The sequence below is a fragment of the Salmo salar genome, chromosome 28 (genome assembly GCF_965601325.2).
Source record: "Salmo salar chromosome 28, fSalSal1, whole genome shotgun sequence".
Lineage (NCBI taxonomy): Eukaryota > Metazoa > Chordata > Actinopteri > Salmoniformes > Salmonidae > Salmo > Salmo salar.
Window position 1 is genome coordinate 12,693,519 of NC_138318.1, and position 18,760 is coordinate 12,712,278.

The 18,760-nt window shown below is 43.5% G+C and overlaps 1 protein-coding gene across 1 annotated transcript; it reads left to right on the top strand.

Moving 5' to 3' along the window:
* The first annotated feature begins 6,127 nt into the window (after window positions 1-6,127).
* Window positions 6,128-12,372, top strand: LOC106589231 (E3 ubiquitin-protein ligase TRIM39). The gene is made up of 2 exons (XM_014178953.3): window positions 6,128-6,249; window positions 7,305-12,372. The coding sequence occupies exon 2, from the start codon at window positions 7,307-7,309 to the stop codon at window positions 8,903-8,905; it is 1,599 nt and encodes a 532-aa protein (XP_014034428.2). The 5' UTR covers window positions 6,128-6,249; window positions 7,305-7,306; the 3' UTR covers window positions 8,906-12,372.
* The last annotated feature ends 6,388 nt before the right edge of the window (window positions 12,373-18,760 follow it).

Below are 18,760 nucleotides of genomic sequence, written 5' to 3' on the forward strand. Positions count from 1 at the left end.
TTAAACAAATCAAATATGTTTGAGACTTGAGATTCTTCAAAGTAGCCACCCTTTGCCTTGATGACAGCTTTGCACTCTTGGCATTCTCTAAATTAACTTCATGAGGTAGTCACCTGGAATGCATTTCAATTAACAGGTGTGCCTTGTTAACAGGCTCCCGAGTGGCGCTGTGGTCTAAGGCACTGCATCTCAGTGCAAGAGGTGTAACTGCAGTCCCTGATTTGAATCCAGGCTGTGTCACATCTGGCTGTGATTGGGAGTCCCATTGGGCGGAGCACTACTGGCCCAGTGACGTCTGGGCCAATTGAAAAACCCTTGAACAAGTAGGTGTGTCCAAACTTTTGACTGGTACTATATATGCTGATAACCGCCGAAGGAGGGAAAGAGTGGCACAGTCTATAGGTTGGTGGCACCTTCATTGGGGAAGACAGGCTCGTGGTAATGGCTGGAGCGGCATTCATGGAACGGTATCAAATACGTCAAACACTTGATTTCCATGTGTTTGATGCCATTCCCTTAGCTCTGTTCTGGCCATTATTATGAGCTGTTCTCCCATCAGCAGCCTTCTGACTAACTGACCCTACAATGCTGATGGACTGATGTCCTTCCTTGTGAGGAGGAAATCTCTAGGTATCACCCTGGATAAACAACCGCTACAAACATCAAGTGACACACATACAGGGAAGAACAGCTTTATCCAATAGATAGAAACCAGATGTCTCTCATCCACCTCAATTGCATCCACTAAACCTCTCATTTCCCAGCCCAAGGTGACACAAGTTAAATGTGACCTTGGCATTTACATTAAGGTGACAGTGGCACGGCTTAGTAAACACAGAGAGAGTTAACCCTGATAATCTGGCCTTCGTTGGTGAAAGGAGGCCTTAATTGCCTGTTGGGCCGCTATGACATTAAAGAGACTGTCTGAGTGAGGATACAGAGAAAAGAAGGGATGGAGGGATGAAAGGAGGAAGAAAGAGAGGGAGGGAGAGAGAGAGGGAGGCATGGAAGTGTAATGGTCCCATCTCATATGTAGCAGGATTAGACCAGGGAACAACAGAGGCTGGGGTATCTCTCTCTGCTAGACGGGTTCCTAATAGATGCTCTGAATGCAGACTCACACTGTGAAGCCGTGTTGGACGACTAATTGAAAAGTAATTACAACCCTCTCATCTCAATTACACACACACATCCAAATATATTTGTATATATATATCTGAGTTGGCTGGAAGCCAGATACAGGCTCATTTGATGCAGTTAGAAGTGAGGCTGCGGTGCCGGCGTAGGGTTTGATTCCAGCCCTCCTCGCAGGTCTCACCCTCTCTGAAGTATTTTTTATTATAGGCTCAGACGTAACCGTGGGCTCTTCAGGCACAGCAAGGGGTCTTGCTCAAACATGGCTTCCCGACGCATGACATTTTCACCACCGAGCTGATTTTTTAGGGAGGGGAGGAGGAGGTATCAAAGATATCAGGTGTGTGTTAGGTTACTGTGCCCTGAGTGACTCTGCTCTTTCTCTCTATATGCCTTTTCTCTCTCTCTACCTTTTCTCTCTCTCTGCCTTTTCTCTCTCTCTCGCTACCTTTTTCTCTCTCTCGCTCTACCTTTTCTCTCTCTCTCTCTCGCTCTACCTTTTCTCTCTCTCTGCCTTTTCTCTCTCTCGCTCTACCTTTTCTCTCTCTCTCTCTCTCTCTCTCTCTCTCTCTCTCTCTCTCTCTCTCTCTACCTTTTCAATTCAATTCAATTTGCTTTATTGGCATGACGTAACAATGTACATATTGCCAAAGCTTATTTTGGATATTTACAATATAAAAATAAATAAAATGAGAATCAAAATTGTCAACGGGACAACAGTAACAACAATAACCAAGGGTCAAAATAACCTACATTCAACAATAACAATAAGCATACAGTAGAGTACATGTGCAGGTTGATTGGTTTGTCAGAAACTGTCCCTCAACTTATGGCAGGCAGCAATGTAGTGCGCTGCCAACCCACAGCTCTATGCGTCCTCCCCCAACAGGACGGGTAGCCTATCCTCATCAGAGAGGTCTTTGAAACCTTTTCTCTCTCTCTCTACCTTTTCTTTCTACCTTTTCTCTCTCTCTACCTTTTCTCTCTCTCTCTCTACCTTTCTCTCTCTCTCTACCTTTTCTTTCTACCTTTTCTCTCTCTCTACCTTTCTCTCTCTCTCTCTACCTTTTCTCTCTCTCTCTACCTTTTCTCTCTCTCTACCTTTCTCTCTCTCTCTCTACCTTTTCTCTCTCTCTCTACCTTTCTCTCTCTCTCTACCTTTTCTTTCTACCTTTTCTCTCTCTCTACCTTTCTCTCTCTCTCTCTACCTTTTCTCTCTCTCTCTACCTTTTCTCTCTCTCTCTACCTTTTCTCTCTCTCTACCTTTCTCTCTCTCTACCTTTCTCTCTCTCTCTCTGCCTTTTCTCTCTCTCTCTGCCTTTTCTCTCTCTCTCGCCATCTATATTCTCAGTCAGCGTGCCATTCCTCCCCTCTCTCTCTCGCCATCTATATTCTCAGTCAGCGTGCCATTCCTCCCCTCTCTCTCGCTGTCTATATTCTCAGTCAGCGTGCCATTCCACCCCTCTCGCTCTCCCTCTATATTCTCAGTCAGCGTGCCATTCCTCCCCTCTCTTTCGCTGTCTATATTCTCAGTCAGCGTGCCATTCCTCCCCTCTCTCTCGCTGTCTTTATTCTCAGTCAGCGTGCCATTCCTCCCCTCTCTCTCTCCCTCTATATTCTCAGTCAGCGTGCCATTCCTCCCCTCTCTCTCGCTGTCTATATTCTCAGTCAGCGTGCCATTCCACCCCTCTCTCTCTCCCTCTATATTCTCAGTCAGCGTGCCATTCCTCCCCTCTCTTTCGCTGTCTATATTCTCAGTCAGCGTGCCATTCCTCCCCTCTCTCTCGCTGTCTATATTCTCAGTCAGCGTGCCATTCCACCCCTCTCTCTCTCCCTCTATATTCTCAGTCAGCGTGCCATTCCTCCCCTCTCTTTCGCTGTCTATATTCTCAGTCAGCGTGCCATTCCTCCCCTCTCTTTCGCTGTCTATATTCTCAGTCAGCGTGCCATTCCTCCCCTCTCTCTCGTCGCCTTTTCTCCCTCTACACCCTCCCCTCTCCTCCCTCTCTCTCTCTCATTTCCACCTTCCTAGAGTTCTTCGAATGAAATCCAATGTTATTGGTCACATGCACATATTTAGCAGATGTTATTGCGGGTGTAGCGAAATGCTTCAGTCACTCAGAGCACAATTTTGGGAGCTGCCTCCCCACCTCCATAATAACACTGCAGCAAACACAGTGCAATCTCCTTTATTCCAGACTCTCCCTCTCTTCATGTCTCCCTTTCCTTCTTTTGCTTTCTCCTCGGTCTCCTTCACTCTTTTCCTGTCTCATCTCTTACCATACATTCTCTCCTGGTCCCTCTCCCCACACACTCCACCTCTCTCTCCTACTCTATGCTTGTCCCTACCCCTGTCCCTTCCTGTTCTCACACTCTCTCTCTTTAAAGTAACGCAGGCAGTAGGGGCTCGACCTGATTTACTTTTATTGCGTTTTAATACCCTCACATTCCCGTTCCGGTCGCCCTCCTTCTCTTTCTCTCTCTTTCCCTCTCCTTCTCTCTCTCCTTCTCACTCTCTCCTGCAGAGCTGTCTGCTGTGCTGAGCTGTTGTGTATTAGCATGTCATCATTCATTTGTGAAAGGCTCTAAACACTCTGAGAGGAAGCAAGAGCGAGAGAGAGAGAGGCTAAACACTGAGAGTTCTGAGAGAGAAAGCAAGAGAGAGAGAGAGAGGCTAAACACTCAGAGCTCTGAGAGAGAGAGAAAGCAAGAGAAAGAGAAAGGCAAAACACTGAGAGCTCTGAGAGAGAGAGAAAGCAAGAGAGAGAGAGAGGCTAAACATTCAGAACTCTGAGAGAGAGACAGGCTCAGTAGCCAGCTATAGCTGAAACACACACCTATTGAGGGATAGTAGAAAGATGCAATATACTGTAAAAATAGAAAGACTCAAAACATCATGATTGTGAAATGAATCCTTTAAAAGTAGTGCATCGAACCTGACATCTGGTGTTTGGAGGGTGTTTGAATATAAACCCAGTGTAAGTGTTATGATACACAGTGTTTTAAAACAGAAAATCAGTACTATGAAACACCCAAAGTGGTTCTTCAATCTGAATATTTGTGTTTGAAAACACTTTTGGGGGTTTTCAGTGCATGTAAACCGTAGTCCCTCATACAATCAAATGTTTAAGAAATTAAAATGGTTTATAGCCTAAATATTGATTTGAAATTTGAATTGAAATTTGACCAAAGAAAACAACCAGCATGTACTTAGTAAAAATGTAAGAAAAAAATCAAAATGTAAGTATATTTTATATGAGGATAACCAAAGATAGAGAAAATGTGTGATTGAACTAATTAGAAGTCTGTTTTAATCTCCTTGCACTTCCTACGTGTCTCTGTTTTTAAGGGATTGTGGGTAATTCCTTTTTTTTTACAACTTTTTTACACAACGTTGGATGCATGTTTGAAGAAAGGATACTTCTATATTAGTATTAAGCAGCTTGTTGTGCCATGAGGCGTAATGGATCATGATGCACGGATATCAAAACCGTCACGGAAAATTACATTAAATGATGAGACAACCCATTCCCGAAAAGTTTGACGTTTAATGGTAGAGGCAAATGCAGTATCCTGTAATACTTGCTGTAAAACCACTAGTTACTGTTACTGTATTGGATACTGTGATTAACTATGCCTGCTGAAGTGGTTTAAGCTGGTAAATGATAAATGGCATAAATCAGTGAAAATACTGCAGTAGAAGGTATCTAATTCTGCACTAGACAGCATGTGAAACACCATAATAGTGTTTAGAAGCTATAGAGAGAGGAAATGAAACCAAAAGAGAAGGTATCTACACTGAACAAAAATATAAGCGCAACATTTGAAGTGTTGGTCCCATTTTTCATGAGCTGAAATAAAAGATCCAAGAAACTTCTTAAAAGCTTATTTCTCTTATATGTAGTGCACAGATTTGCTTAAATCCCTGTTAGTGAGCATTTCTCCTTTGCCAAGATAATCCATCCACCTGACAGGTGTGGCATTTCAAGAAGTTGATTAAACAGCGTGATCATTACACAGGTGCACCTTGTGCTGGGGACAATAAAAGGCCACTTTAAAATGTGCAGTTTTGTCACACAACACAATGCCACAGATGTCTCAAGTTTTGAGGGAGCATGCAATTGGCATGCTGACTTGCAGGAATGTTCAACAGAGCTGTTGCCAGAGAATTCAATGTTAATTTCTCTACCATAAGCCACCTCCAATGTGGTTTTAGAGAATTTGGCAGAACTTCCAACTGGCCTCACAACCGCGGGCCACGTGTAACCACGCCAGCCCAGGACCTCCACATCCGGCTTCTTCACCTGCGGAAACGTCTGAGACCAGCCACCCGGACAGCTGATGAAATTGAGGAGTATTTACGTCTGTAATGATGCCCTTTTGGGGGGTGGGGGATTATTCTGATTGGATGGGCCTGGCTCCCCAGTGGGTGGGCCTTGCTCCCAATGGGTGGGCCTATGCCCCCCCAGGCCCATCCATAGATTAGGGCCTCATGAATTTATTTAAATTGACTGCTTTCCTTATATGAACTGTAACTCAGTAAAATTGTTGAATTTGTTGCATGTTGTATTTATATATTTGTTCAGTACAATTCTGCAAACTTGAAACACCAAAATAGTGTTTTCAACATTTTCCAGTAGTGATCCCAGTCCCTGGCAAGGTGTTGCACAACACTTGATGAAGGGGTTTTACAACACCGTGTCATGTTTCAAAACATCTAAGAGTTTTCATACTCCAGCAAAGTTAAGGTTTTGTCTCCTTTGCTTTCGTGGCAGCTCTGTTGCCATCAGTTTTGGTGTTACAAAGCACTTCTTATTAACATTGTAGGTTTTGATGAGGATGAGGAAGGTGATGAGGGTGGTGATGATGAAGGCTGTGAAGAGGGAGGTGATGATGATGATTGGACTTTAGACAACCGAGTAAAAGTTAAGCTGTGTCTCTTTAAGAGCGGCAAAGCAGGGAGGAGTTGAGGGCTTGTGTCACTATGCTGAAATGAAAGTTATCTTGGGAGAAGGAAATCATACTTGGTAACAAACTCTCTTCTACTCTTTGCAAAAAATAGCACAGATACACAAAGTCTACCTTTCGTCAAGTCAACAAGGAATAAACACTCAGGTGAGTAGAGAGAGAGAGAGAGCAGTGGAGGATGATGGGAGGATGGTTCATAATAATGGCTGGAATGGGGTCAATGGAATGGTATCAAACACATCAAACACACGGTTTCCATGTGGTTGATACCAGTCCATTGACCCCATTCCAGCCATTACTATGATCCGTCCTCCCTTCAGCAGCCTCCATTGCGAGAGAGAGAGAGAGAGAGAGAAAGAGACAGAGAGAGAGATGTATTAACTGTGTGGAATTCAAGCCATATTCTCTGTAGTTCCTGTTTTTTTACCTGTTCTGTTAAAATTCTGTTAACATATAGACAGCGTTACAAACATATTATCCAAATGGTTTAGCATTAATTTATTAGTCACTACTTCTCCAAACCTTCAAATTAAAAAGCTGGATAGGTCAAGTACAGAACAATCTTTTCTTAACTCTTCCTCCTCTGGGTAAAATAAAAATGTATAGAAAATGTTGAAACTGAATCAAGATTGTTATCACTACCAAAATCAATACATAGTATTCAGATAATGAATTACTGTCACGGTTGTCATAGGGTTGAGACCAAGACGCAGCAGGGAAGTGTATACTCATCTTCTTTTATTTAGGAAAAGAAGGGAAAACGTATACAAAAGACACAAACGAACTTGACAGTCTTGTCAGGCAACATACAGCTAAACAAGAACAATCTCCCACAAAAAAAAAAAACATGACAAAACAAACTCCTACTTATAGGACCCTCAATCAGAGGCAACGATAACCAGCTGCCTCCAATTGAAGGTCCAACCCCAATTAACTAAACATAGATCTAAAACGACTAGAAAGAACATAGAATTACACTAACATAGAACATAGACTAACAAACCCCGGACTAATAAATCAAATACCCCTATACCTACACACATACACAAAACACACCCTGAACCATATAAACCAAACACCCCCTGCCACGTCCTGACCAAACTACAATAACAAATAACCCCTATACTGGTTAGGACGTGACAATTACTGTATAATTCTGACTCATTCCAGGAAGTATTCTTATAATTTGCATTGTGTTCCAGAAATGGCGTCCTCCATCAGTCTCCTGTCTGAAGATCAGTTCCAGTGCTCCATCTGTCGAAATGTGTTCACTGAGCCAGTCTCCACTCCATGTGGACACAACTTCTGCAAGGCCTGTATCAGTGGATACTGGGATACCACTAGCCTGTGCCAGTGTCCAATGTGTAAGCATAATTTCTACATAAGACCAGAGCTAAAGACCAACACGACACTCAGAGATGTTGCAGATCATTTTAAGAGGAAGAGAGTCAGAGATGAATCTCTTCACAGGGCTGGGAAAGGGGTCTGTGACGTCTACATGGGGAACCTGGAGGACAGAATCATGTGTAAGAAACACAACACACTCCTTGAGCTGTTTTGTAGAACTGACCAGATGTGTGTTTGTCAGTTCTGTACTGAGACAGACCACAAGACTCACCACATCGTCCATCTAGAGGAAGAGTGTGGAGAGAGGAAGGCTCAGCTTGAAAAGACAGAGGCACAAGTACAGCAGATGATCCAGGAACGAATGCAAAAGGGTTGGGAGATCAAACATTCAGTAGAGCTCAGCAAGAGAGATGCAGAGAGAGAGATAACAGACAGAATGCAGGTCTTCACTGATCTGGTGCACTCCATTGAGAGAAGCCAGGCTGTGCTCATTGAGGTGGTTGAGGAGAAGCAGAAAGCAGCAGAGAAACGGGCTGAAGGGTTCATTACAGAGTTGGAGCAGGAAATTAATGAGCTACTGAGGAGAAGCACTGAGCTGAAGCAGCTCTCACACACTGAGGACCACCTTCACCTCCTCCAGAGCTCCCCGTCCCTATGTACCCCTCCAAATGCCAAGAACTGGTCTGAGATCAGTATTCACACTGAGCTGATGAATGTGAGGAGAGTTTTGAGGAGCTCTGTGTCGGAGCTGGAGGAGAAGACTAGGAAAGCATTTTCTGAGCTTATGGAAAAATGCAATAAAGCAATGGAGAAGTTTCCTGACAAGCTGAAGATTCCTGACAATCTGAAGAGTATGCAGCAGTATGCAGTGGATGTGACTCTGGACCCTGATACAGCAAATCCCTTTCTCGGCCTGTCTGCGGATGGGAAACAAGTGAGCATTGGACAGACATGGAACGTTCGCCCTGACAACCCAAAGAGGTTTGTTAGTCGATGTATCCTGGGAAAGGAGGGCTTCTCCTCGGGGAGATTCTACTATGAGGTGCAGGTGAAGGGGAGGAATTGCTGGGAGTTAGGAGTGGCCAGAGAGTCCATTAATAGGTCCATCGAGAGGTATTTGTTAGTGAATTTATACGATGAAGGGCTTCCACTGACCCCTGAGGGTGGATTCTGGACAGTGGGACAGAAGAAAGAGCATATGTATTATACAGATATTATTCATAAGGCCAACACCTCTCCTTCTGTAACCCTCAAATTGGAAAAGCTCCAGAAGGTGGGGGTGTTTGTGGATTATGAGGAGGGCCAGGTGTCCTTCTATAATGTGGAGACCACGGCGCATATCTTCTCTTTCACTGGCTGCAACTTCACTGAGAAACTCTATCCATTCTTTGACTGTGGGATTCATGATAATAACGATCAAGCATTGATCATCTCCCCTGTCAGTCATACAGACTGAATCAGGGTACACTAAAGTTACAGGGCACAATACTAAGGCTGGGATTCAATATGAAACCTCGCTATAGTGCTCTTGACATTTAAAGGTAATTTCCAATTGACTACTCGACATCTGTAGTTTTTACCTTGAATGCAAACTCCATGAACGCAGTAACATTGCCTTTAAAACCCACATTGTCGAATAGAGCCATCTTATTGAATCCCAGCCTTAATATATTTTTCTGCCTAACAGTAGCCCTGCCACTTGGTCTGCTAAAGCTGAGGGATGGCCTGGAGAAATGTAACCACCCTCAAATTCATAGATTGACTAAGGGCTGACAGTTCATGAGATCACTATTATAGTATTAAACTTATTTTGAAGCTGAGCATTGTTTGTTGACAAATATATTGTTTGCAAACAGTGCAGTATTGACATCAGGGCTTGGTCACACTTTATTTGGATAGTCCCACATAGATGATCTACAGCTGGTCATACTATCAACAAACTATATGTTGATAAGCAACTGCTTGCTAAGGTTACTGTTAAGGTTAGGTTTAGAATAATGGTTGGGGTTAGGGTTTGGATAAGGCTTAAGGTTAGCGTTAGGGCTAGGGTTAGAACTAGTGGCTAGTTAGTTGAAATGTTGACAGTTATTGAACATCTACTGAACATCTACAAACCATCTACCTGGGACAATCCAAATAAATTGTTACCTGCAGCTTTTAAAAGCAATGTTCCCGCGTTCGCAGAGATCACATTTGGTAAACGTTGTGTATGTCGGCTCAATCGGAAGTTGCCTTTAAAAGCCACATTGTCAACAACCCGTGATCGGATTTAACACTGGCCCACGAGGGTGAGTGTTGAAGTTGGTTGATTTAACTGGTTCAATTATAGGTCCCAATCATGAAATCTACCTTTCAACTTCAACTTCAAGACTAAAACAGACTAGGACAACTCAATCGTTGAATCATCTTCAAATCTGTATCTGAACCTTCATCACAGAGAACATATCCCCATTATATAATTGAAATATTTGAATTTACAGAGAAGTGGAGGATTTGTTACATATTTTCTGGTATTATCACATAGTGGCTAATATTTGGAAAAAAGTACAAGAATGGTTACTCCCTGTTTTACATGATTTTGTTATCTCGCCACAAATAGATATATTGGGAGACTTAAGGGACAGATGCAACACTATATACAATGTTTTCATTCTGCTTGGGAAGGTTTTCATTTTTAAAACTCAAAAAACAAATATGCTATTGGATTCCTTCAAAAATAACTGTCAAACACTTCTAAACTCAGCAAAATAAGAAACGTCATCTCAATGTCAACTGCGTTAATTTTCAGCAAACTTAAAATATGTTCATACAAATATTTACACAACAAGATTCAACAACTGAGACATAAACTGAACAAGTTCCACAGACATGTGACTAACAGAAATTGAATAACATGTCCCTGAACAAGGGGGAAGGGGGGGAGGGTGTCAAAATCAAAAGTAACAGTCAGTATCTGGTGTGGCTACCAGCTGCATTAAGTACTGCAGTGCATCTCCTCCTCATGGACTGCACCAGATTTGCCAGTTCTTGCTGTGAGATGTTACCCACCCTTCCACCAGGGAAACTGCAAGGTCACGGACATTTCTGGGGGCAATGGCCCTAGCCCTCACCCTCTGATCCAACAGGTCCCAGACGTGCTCAATGGGATTGAGATCCGGGCTCTTCGCTGGCCATGGCACTGACATTCCTGTCTTGCAGGAAATCACACACAGAACGAGCAGTATGGTTGTTGACATTGTCAGGATGAGCCTGCAGGAAGGGTACCACAGAGGGAAGAGGATGTCTTCCCCGTAACGCACAGCGTTGAGATTGCCTGCAATGACAACAAGCTCAGTCCGATGATGCTGTGACACACCGCCCCAGACCATGACGGACCCTCCACCTCCAAATCGATCCCGCTCCAGAGTGCAGGCCTCGGTGTTATGCTCATTCTTTCGAAGATAAACGCGAATCCGACCATCACCCCTGGAATCCGACCATCACCCCTGAGACAAAACCGCAACTCGTCAGTGAAGAGCACTTTTTGTCAGTCCTGTCTGGTGCAACGACGGTGGGTTTGTGCCCATAGGCGACGTTGTTGCCGGTGATGTCTGGTGAGGACCTGCCTTACAACAGGCCTACAAGCCCTCAGTCCAGCCTCTCTCAGCCTATTGCGGACAGTCTAAGCACTGATGGAGGGATAGTGCGTTCCTGGTGAAACTCGAGCAGTTATTGTTGCCATCCTGTACCTGTCCCACAGGTGTGATGTTCGGATGTACCGATCCTGTGCAGGTGTTGTTACACGTGGTCTACCACTGCGAGAACGATCAGCTGTCCGTCCTGTCTTCCTGTAGCGCTGTCTTAGGCGTCTCACAGTACAGACATTGCAATTTATTGCCCTGGCCACATCTGCAGTCCTCATGCCTCCTTGCAGCATGCCTAAGGCATGTTCACGCAGATGAGCAGGGACCCTGGGCATCTTTCTTTTGGTGTTTTTCAGAGTCAGTAGAAAGGTCTCTTTAGTGTCCTAAGTTTTCATAACTGTGACCTTAATTGCCTACCGTCTGTAAGCTGTTAGTGTCTTAACGACCATTCCACAGGTGCATGTTCATTCATTGTTTATGGTTCATTGAACAAAAAAGTGAAACAGTGTTTAAACCCTTTACAATGAATATCTGTGAAGTTATTTGGATTTTTACGAATTATCTTTGAAAGACAGGATCCTGAAAAAGGGACGTTTCTTTTTTTGCTGAGTTTATAAACTAGAAGGATTGACAAATGGGACCAAATGGGTCCAAATAATACATCAAGAGGGATCAGAGACAAAGGAAAGTTTGCAAGTTAAACGTATTCCTGGTTGCCAGTCATATGGCAATTCTATTTGTTGTTTCTTCTGTTGAGTTAAAAAATGTATTATTGTTCTTTTTCTGTATGTATTTTCTGTTTATGTCCTTTTGTAGTTTGTTAGGGTAATAGTTTTTTTCTGTGTGGGTGTGTTTTGTTGTTAGGGTGTTAGTTTGCTTTGTATGTCTACCACACCATGGATAGTGGGTTGAAGGGGTTGGGAGTTCTGGGGGAGGTGTGGAGAGTAATCTGAGGGACCATGAACCTTAAGGTCCCACTTCCCTATTGCGGGATGGTTATTTGAAAGGAAAGAAAGACCCTCAAAGACCCTTGTAAAACATATTTAATATATGTAAAAAATAAAGAATAGTTTAGTCCCCCAAACGTGGGGGTTGGTGGTGGGCTATTAATGAACAATATATAATAAAATAATAATTACAGAGAAATCTAAACTGAGTTTCTCCATCTCCACCTATGAAAAAGCCAGACCATGTGGCATAATAAAATAGGTCAACAACTTGTAGATGAAAGCTGTTTACTACTGAATCCTATTAACAAGAGCTCTTGATATATTCACAGTAATAAAATGAACATATGCTACTTGTTTGTGTCTGCTTGTTTTTCTCCAGGGAAGGGATCCATCTCCCAACATCATCATCCTATCATCCTCACTGATATTACTAATAGTTGTTTAATGTCACAGTGTCTCCCTAAACAATGTTTAATACAAAACATCTTATGACAATCATACAGATTAGAAGCCAGGCAGCATCCGGCAAATAGGAATTTATTCTAAATGCTTTACATTTAGGTATACTGTATATAATTATACTTATAAGAGTACAGTATAATTATACCTATAAATATATATTTCTGAGCAATAGACAGACAATTCTCAGTTATATCCACTGGAGTATAAAATATGTAATTGAGAGGGGCCTCCCGTGTGGCGCAGTGGTCTAAGGCACTGCTTCGCAGTGCTAGCTGTGCCACCAGAGCCCAGGCTATGTCGCAGCCGACCACGACCGGGAGGCCCAAGGGGCGGTGCACAATTGGCCCAGCGTCGTCCGGGTTAGGGAGGGTTTGGCCGGCAGGGATATCTCTTCTCATCGCGCACTAGCGACACCTGTGGCGGGCCGGGCACAGTGCACGCTGACCAGGTCACCAGGTGTATGGTGTTCCCTCCGACACATTGGTGCTTCTGGGTTGGATGTGCATTGTGTCAAGAAGCAGTGCGTCTTGGTTGGGTTGTGTTTTGGAGGACGCATGGCTCTCGACCTTCGCCTCTCCTGAGTCCGTACGGGAGTTGCAGCGATGAGACAAGACTGTAACTACTACCAATTGGATACCATGAAATTGGGGGGGAAAAGGGGTAAAAAAAATAATTACAAAATATGTCATTGAGGTCAGCTCAACACATCAACAGCTCTCATAGGTTATAGGGGTCAACTTAACCCATGAACAAGCGTTGTGAGTGAAATGTGTTATTCTGTGGGTAATATAATAGTTCGTTTTCAGTCACCATAGCTGTGGAATTTGTAAGCAGTCAGTCAAGACGGTTGAAACCTGCCCTGAGACAGCACTCTCTTTCTCTCTCCAATTAGCCTAACTAGGACATTATTGTATTGAAGCTGTTGATACCAACCGAACCCATTCTAAATCTTAACTAGCCTTGCCAAATTTAGTTAAGCTACACTGAGTGTACAAATCATTAAGAACACCTTCCTAATACTGAGTTGCAACCACCCCCAAAATCCTTAATTTGTTGGGGCATAGCCTCTACAAGGTGTCACAGTTGTGTCAAGGTAGCTGGATGTCCTTTGGGTGGTGGACCATTCTTGAAACAAACAGGAAACTGTTGAGCGTGAAAATCCCAACAGCGTTACAGTTCTTGACACAAATCATTGCGCCTGGCACCTACTACCATACCCCATCAAAAGGCACTTCAATCTTTTGTCTTGCCCATTCACGCACACATACACAATCCATGTCTAAATTGTCTCAAGGCTTAAAAATCCTTATTTAACCTGTCTCCTCCCCTTCATCTACACTGATTGAAATGGATTTAACAAGTGACATCAATAAGGGATCATAGCTTTCAACAGGATTCATCTATGTCATGGAAAGAGCATAATGTGCATAATGCTTTGTACACTCATTGCTTTGGCTCTACCTAAATGGACATGCTGTGTGTCTCTCACTTGGATAACTTGCTAATTGTTTTCTATGTAGAGTAGCTGAAATCAATGTAGTCAAGGGAGTGATTAACAAAGCACGTCAGGTGAGCTGCTGTATCAGATACAATACCTCCTATTAAGGAGTCCTATACCTCTCTATACCTCTCTGTACCTCTCCGTACCGCTCCGTTCCTCTCTACACCTCTCTGTACCTCTCTGTACCACTGTTCACTAATGACTGTACGGCCAGGCACGACTTCAACACCTTCATTAGGTTTGCTGATGACACAACAGTGGTATGCCTGATCACGACAACGATGAGACAGCCTATAGGGAGGAGGTCAGAGACCTGACCGTGAGGTGCAAGAACAACAACCTCTCCCTCAACGTGATCAAGACAAAGGAGATGTTCGTGGACTACAGGAAAAGGAGGACCGAGCACGCCCCCATTCTCATCGACGGGGCTGTAGGGGAGCAGGTTGAGAGGTTCAAGTTCCTTGGCGTCCACATCACCAACAAACCAAGCACACCAAGACAGTCGTGAAGAGGGCACGACAAAACCTATTCCCCCTTAGGAAACTAAAAAGATTTGGCATGGGTCAAATCTTTCAGATCCTCAAAAGGTTTTGCAGCTGCACCATCCAGAGCATCCTGACGGGTTGCATCACTGCCTGGTATGGCAACTGCTCGGCTTCCGACCACAAGGCACTACAGAGGGTAGTGCGTACGGCCCAGTACATCATCGCATTCCAGCTTCCTGCCATCCAGGACCCCTATACCAGGCAGTGTCAGAGGAAGGCCCTAAAAATTGACTTCAGCCACCCAAGTCATAGACTGTTCTCTCTGCTACCGCACACGCACAGCAAGCGGTACCGGAGCGCCAAGTCTAGGTCCAAGAGGCTTCTAAACAGTTTCTACCCCCAAGCCATAAGACTCCTGAGCAGATAATCAAATGGCAACACCCCCCCCCCCCCCCCCCCCCCCACACACACCCTCTTCTACGCTGCTGCTACTCTCTGTTATTATCTATGCATAGTCACTTTAATTACTCTACCTACATGTACATATTACCTCAATTACCTCGACACCGGTGCCCCCGCCCATTGACTCTGTACCGGTACCCCCTGTATATAGCCCTGCTATTGTTATTTACTGCTGCTCTTAAAACTGCATTGTTGGTTAAGGGCTAAGGGCTTGTAAGTAAGCATTTCACTGTAAGGTCTACACCTGTTGTATTTGGCGCATGTGACTAATACAATTTGATTTGATACACCTCTCTGTACCTCTCTATACCGCTCTGTACATCTCCAGTCCTACTGTAAATGACCTCATATACCTCTCCGTACCACACCTCCAGTCCTACTGTAAATTACCTCCTATACCTCTCTGTACCACACTTCCAGTCCTACTGTAAATGACCTAATATACGTCTCTGTACCACACCTCCAGTCCTACTGTAAATTATCTCATATACGTCTCTGTACCACACCTCCAGTCTTACTGTAAATCACCTCCTATACCTCTCTGTACGACACCTCCAGTCCTACTGTAAATTCACCTCCTATACCTCTCTGTACGACACCTCCAGTCCTACTGTAAATCACCTCCTATACCTCTCTGTACGACACCTCCAGTCCTACTGTAAAATCACCTCCTATACCTATCTGTACGACACCTCCAGTCCTACTGTAAATCACCTCCTATGCCTCTCTGTACGACACCTCCAGTCCTACTGTAAATCACCTCCTATGCCTCTCTGTACGACACCTCCAGTCCTACTGTAAATCACCTCCTATACCTCTCTGTACGACACCTCCAGGCCTACTGTAAATCCCCTCCTATACCTCTCTGTACCACAGAACCTCCAGTTCGTCCTCTAACTAAACAACCACATGCAGCTCCACTGGAAACTTGGCGCTATTCCACTGTCTTGTAACATTAGTGGGAAAGCCTAAAGGGATGCGTGTCATAGGTCTAAAATGGGCCCCTATTGTCTATTCAGATGTTCTTGTCTTCTTACTTTCATATACCCTGATGTGAATCAACTATACAGGTGAACGCAAATTCCTAGTAGGCATCCATTATGGATTTCACCCTCGTTTCTGGATAAAGCAGAGGAGACGAGTAAAGGAAGCCACTGGAGACTATTGAGACATACCCATGACTCATCTCTGGAACAACACTGCCCTCTGTTGGCCTAACCATGTAACAACACAACAGGTTTTTGGCATGTATTACATTGTGGATAATACATTTCGTCACACAGCTTCAGATCTGTGCGGTACACAATTTATAATGACAATCTCATCCCAGTAAATCCATTGATTAACATTGTAATATCAGATAATCCTCATCTGCATGATAAGATGAAAGAGGAATGCTCAATGTGTGAATACGTTTCTGCCATCTCAAGGCTTCCGCATGGCAGGATACTACATATATGTCAAAGCAGTGAGTGGTCTGTGGAAGTGGGGCAGGCAGCGATCCCCAGTTCATACACAAATCACACATTAATAAAATATTATGAGGAAATTAATAAACGAGCATCCACTTTTTCACATCGCTGCTGCTTTCCTGGCAGCTCCCTATATTCCTCATTCTCCTCTCCCTCTCTCTCTTTCTCTCTCTACCTTTCTCTATTTTCCCTCCCTTCCTCCTTCCCTCTCCCCCTCTCTCTTTCTCACTCTACCTTTCTCTTTCCGTCTTCCCTCCCTCCCTTCCTCCTTCCCAATCCCCCTCTATCCCCTCTCTCTCTTTCTCACTCTACCTTTCTCTTTCCCTATCTTCCCTCCATTCCTCCTTCCCTCTCCCCCCTCTCTGTCTCTCCCCTCCCTCCCTCGCTCCTTCCTGCCCTGTATATCTACATTTACTACTCGGCATTCCAAACCCTGGCACTGCATGCTCTGCTGAAAGCTGTGGTTGGCTGGTTGGGTTAGAGAGCCAGTGAGAACCACCTTGGGAATAGAAAGGGGAGAGAGTGGAGGAGAGGGTAGTAGAGCGGAGTAGGCCGTCCGCCACTTTTTTAAAACCTCTTAAGAATCTGACCCTTTTTTTCCATTTTCGCCTAAAATGACATACCCAAATCTAACTGCCTGTAGCTCAGGACCTGAAGCAAGGATATGCATATTCTTGATACCATTTGAAAGGAAACATGTTGACGTTTGTGGAAATGTGAAGGGAATGTAGAAGAATATAACACATTAGATCTGGTAAAAGATAATACAAAGATAAAACCAACCGTTTTTTTGTAATTTCTTTGTACCGTCATCTTTGAAATGCAAGAGAAAGGCCATCATGTATTATTCCAGCCCAGGTACAATTTAGATTTTGGCCACTAGATGGCAGCAGTGTATGTGCAAATTGTCAGACTGATCCAATGAACCATTGCGTTTCTGTTCAAACTTTTGTATTAAGACTGCCAAAATGTGCCTAATTTGTTTATTAATAACTTTTCAAGTTCAAACCTGTGCACTCTCCTCAAACAATAGCATGGTATTCTTTCACTGTAATAGCTACTGTAAATTGGACAGTGCAGTTAGATTAACAAGAATTTAAGCTTTCTGCCAATATCAGATATGTCTATGTCCTGGGAAACTTTCTTGTTACTTACAACCTCATGCTAATTGCATTAGCCTACGTTAGCTCAACCGTCCCGTAGGGGACCCATAGATCCTGTAGAGGAGTTATATTAATAATTGATGAGATAGTCCAATGAGATAAGATCATAATTCCATGATACTGTTACAAGGACATGAACGGATGTGAATACTAACTACTGTACTCCTGTTCTGGCTTTTATTCTTGTCCTGTTACTGTGTGATCGTCATCATGCACCCCTTGACAACACTCCTTTGTGATCTCCCAATGTCTTATCACCCTCCTACTGTGTCTACCAATGGCGATTTTAGCATGCAAATCTTGGTGGGGCAACAACAAAAAAAGTGGGATGCATGCCAGCAAAGCCACTACAAAACACTAAACAATACATTAACGGCAATATACCACTACTACACCTGGCTATCAGCAGAGCCTTGTCTGGCAGCAAAATAGTTCATTCAGCCTCATTTACTGCCTTTAAAAAAAACATAGCTGATATGGCTGACTTGCTTAAGCAAATGTGGTTTCTAATGACAATGAGATGTACAAACTATGGCATAAAGGGATGATGAGGAAATTGATTAAGACATTAATGAGTGAGCTAGGACGGACCTAGTCAATATAACTATTTGTTCAGCACTTTTGAAATGTACAGCGACAGAATTCAGAACATGGGCCGTTCTTACAGTGTTCTCCCTGTACACCAAGTCAGAACCGTAGGATAAATAAAGGGGGCAAAAAAAAGGTAGAATCATGATGACGTCAGTGATCTTCAGGTCGTAGCTAGAAAGAGGACTGAGTTCCCGATTTATAATTTGTAGTTGGATGAGAGTTCAAAACATATTTTTTCCAGAGTTCACAGTTGTCTTGAACTCACTAAAGTCAGATTTTGCCATTCCAAGTTAACAGTTGTTTTGAGTGTGGCACAAATCATGCTTCATTAACCGCATGGCCAATGTTGAATGTTTATCATTTTATACTAGGGAATAGCCGGCTAATGATTGCTTTGCAATGCTTGCAGTTAGCCACTGATTCCTTCCAAACCACTCATTGTTGAATTTGCGATTTCCAACTTGTTGTGTAAAGTTTATGTCCAATGGCCGATGAGCATCGATATGTTTTATCTATAATTTCTCTTCATTATTTATCTTCATATGACAAGGATTAAAAAGAATTTGCCAGTAGATTGTCAACTTGATTCATGATGATGACTG

What these genes read in the sequence shown, in the direction of transcription:
- LOC106589231 (XM_014178953.3), top strand. Translation starts at nt 7,307, where the DNA reads ATGGCGTCCTCCATCAGTCTCCTGTCTGAAGATCAGTTCCAGTGCTCC.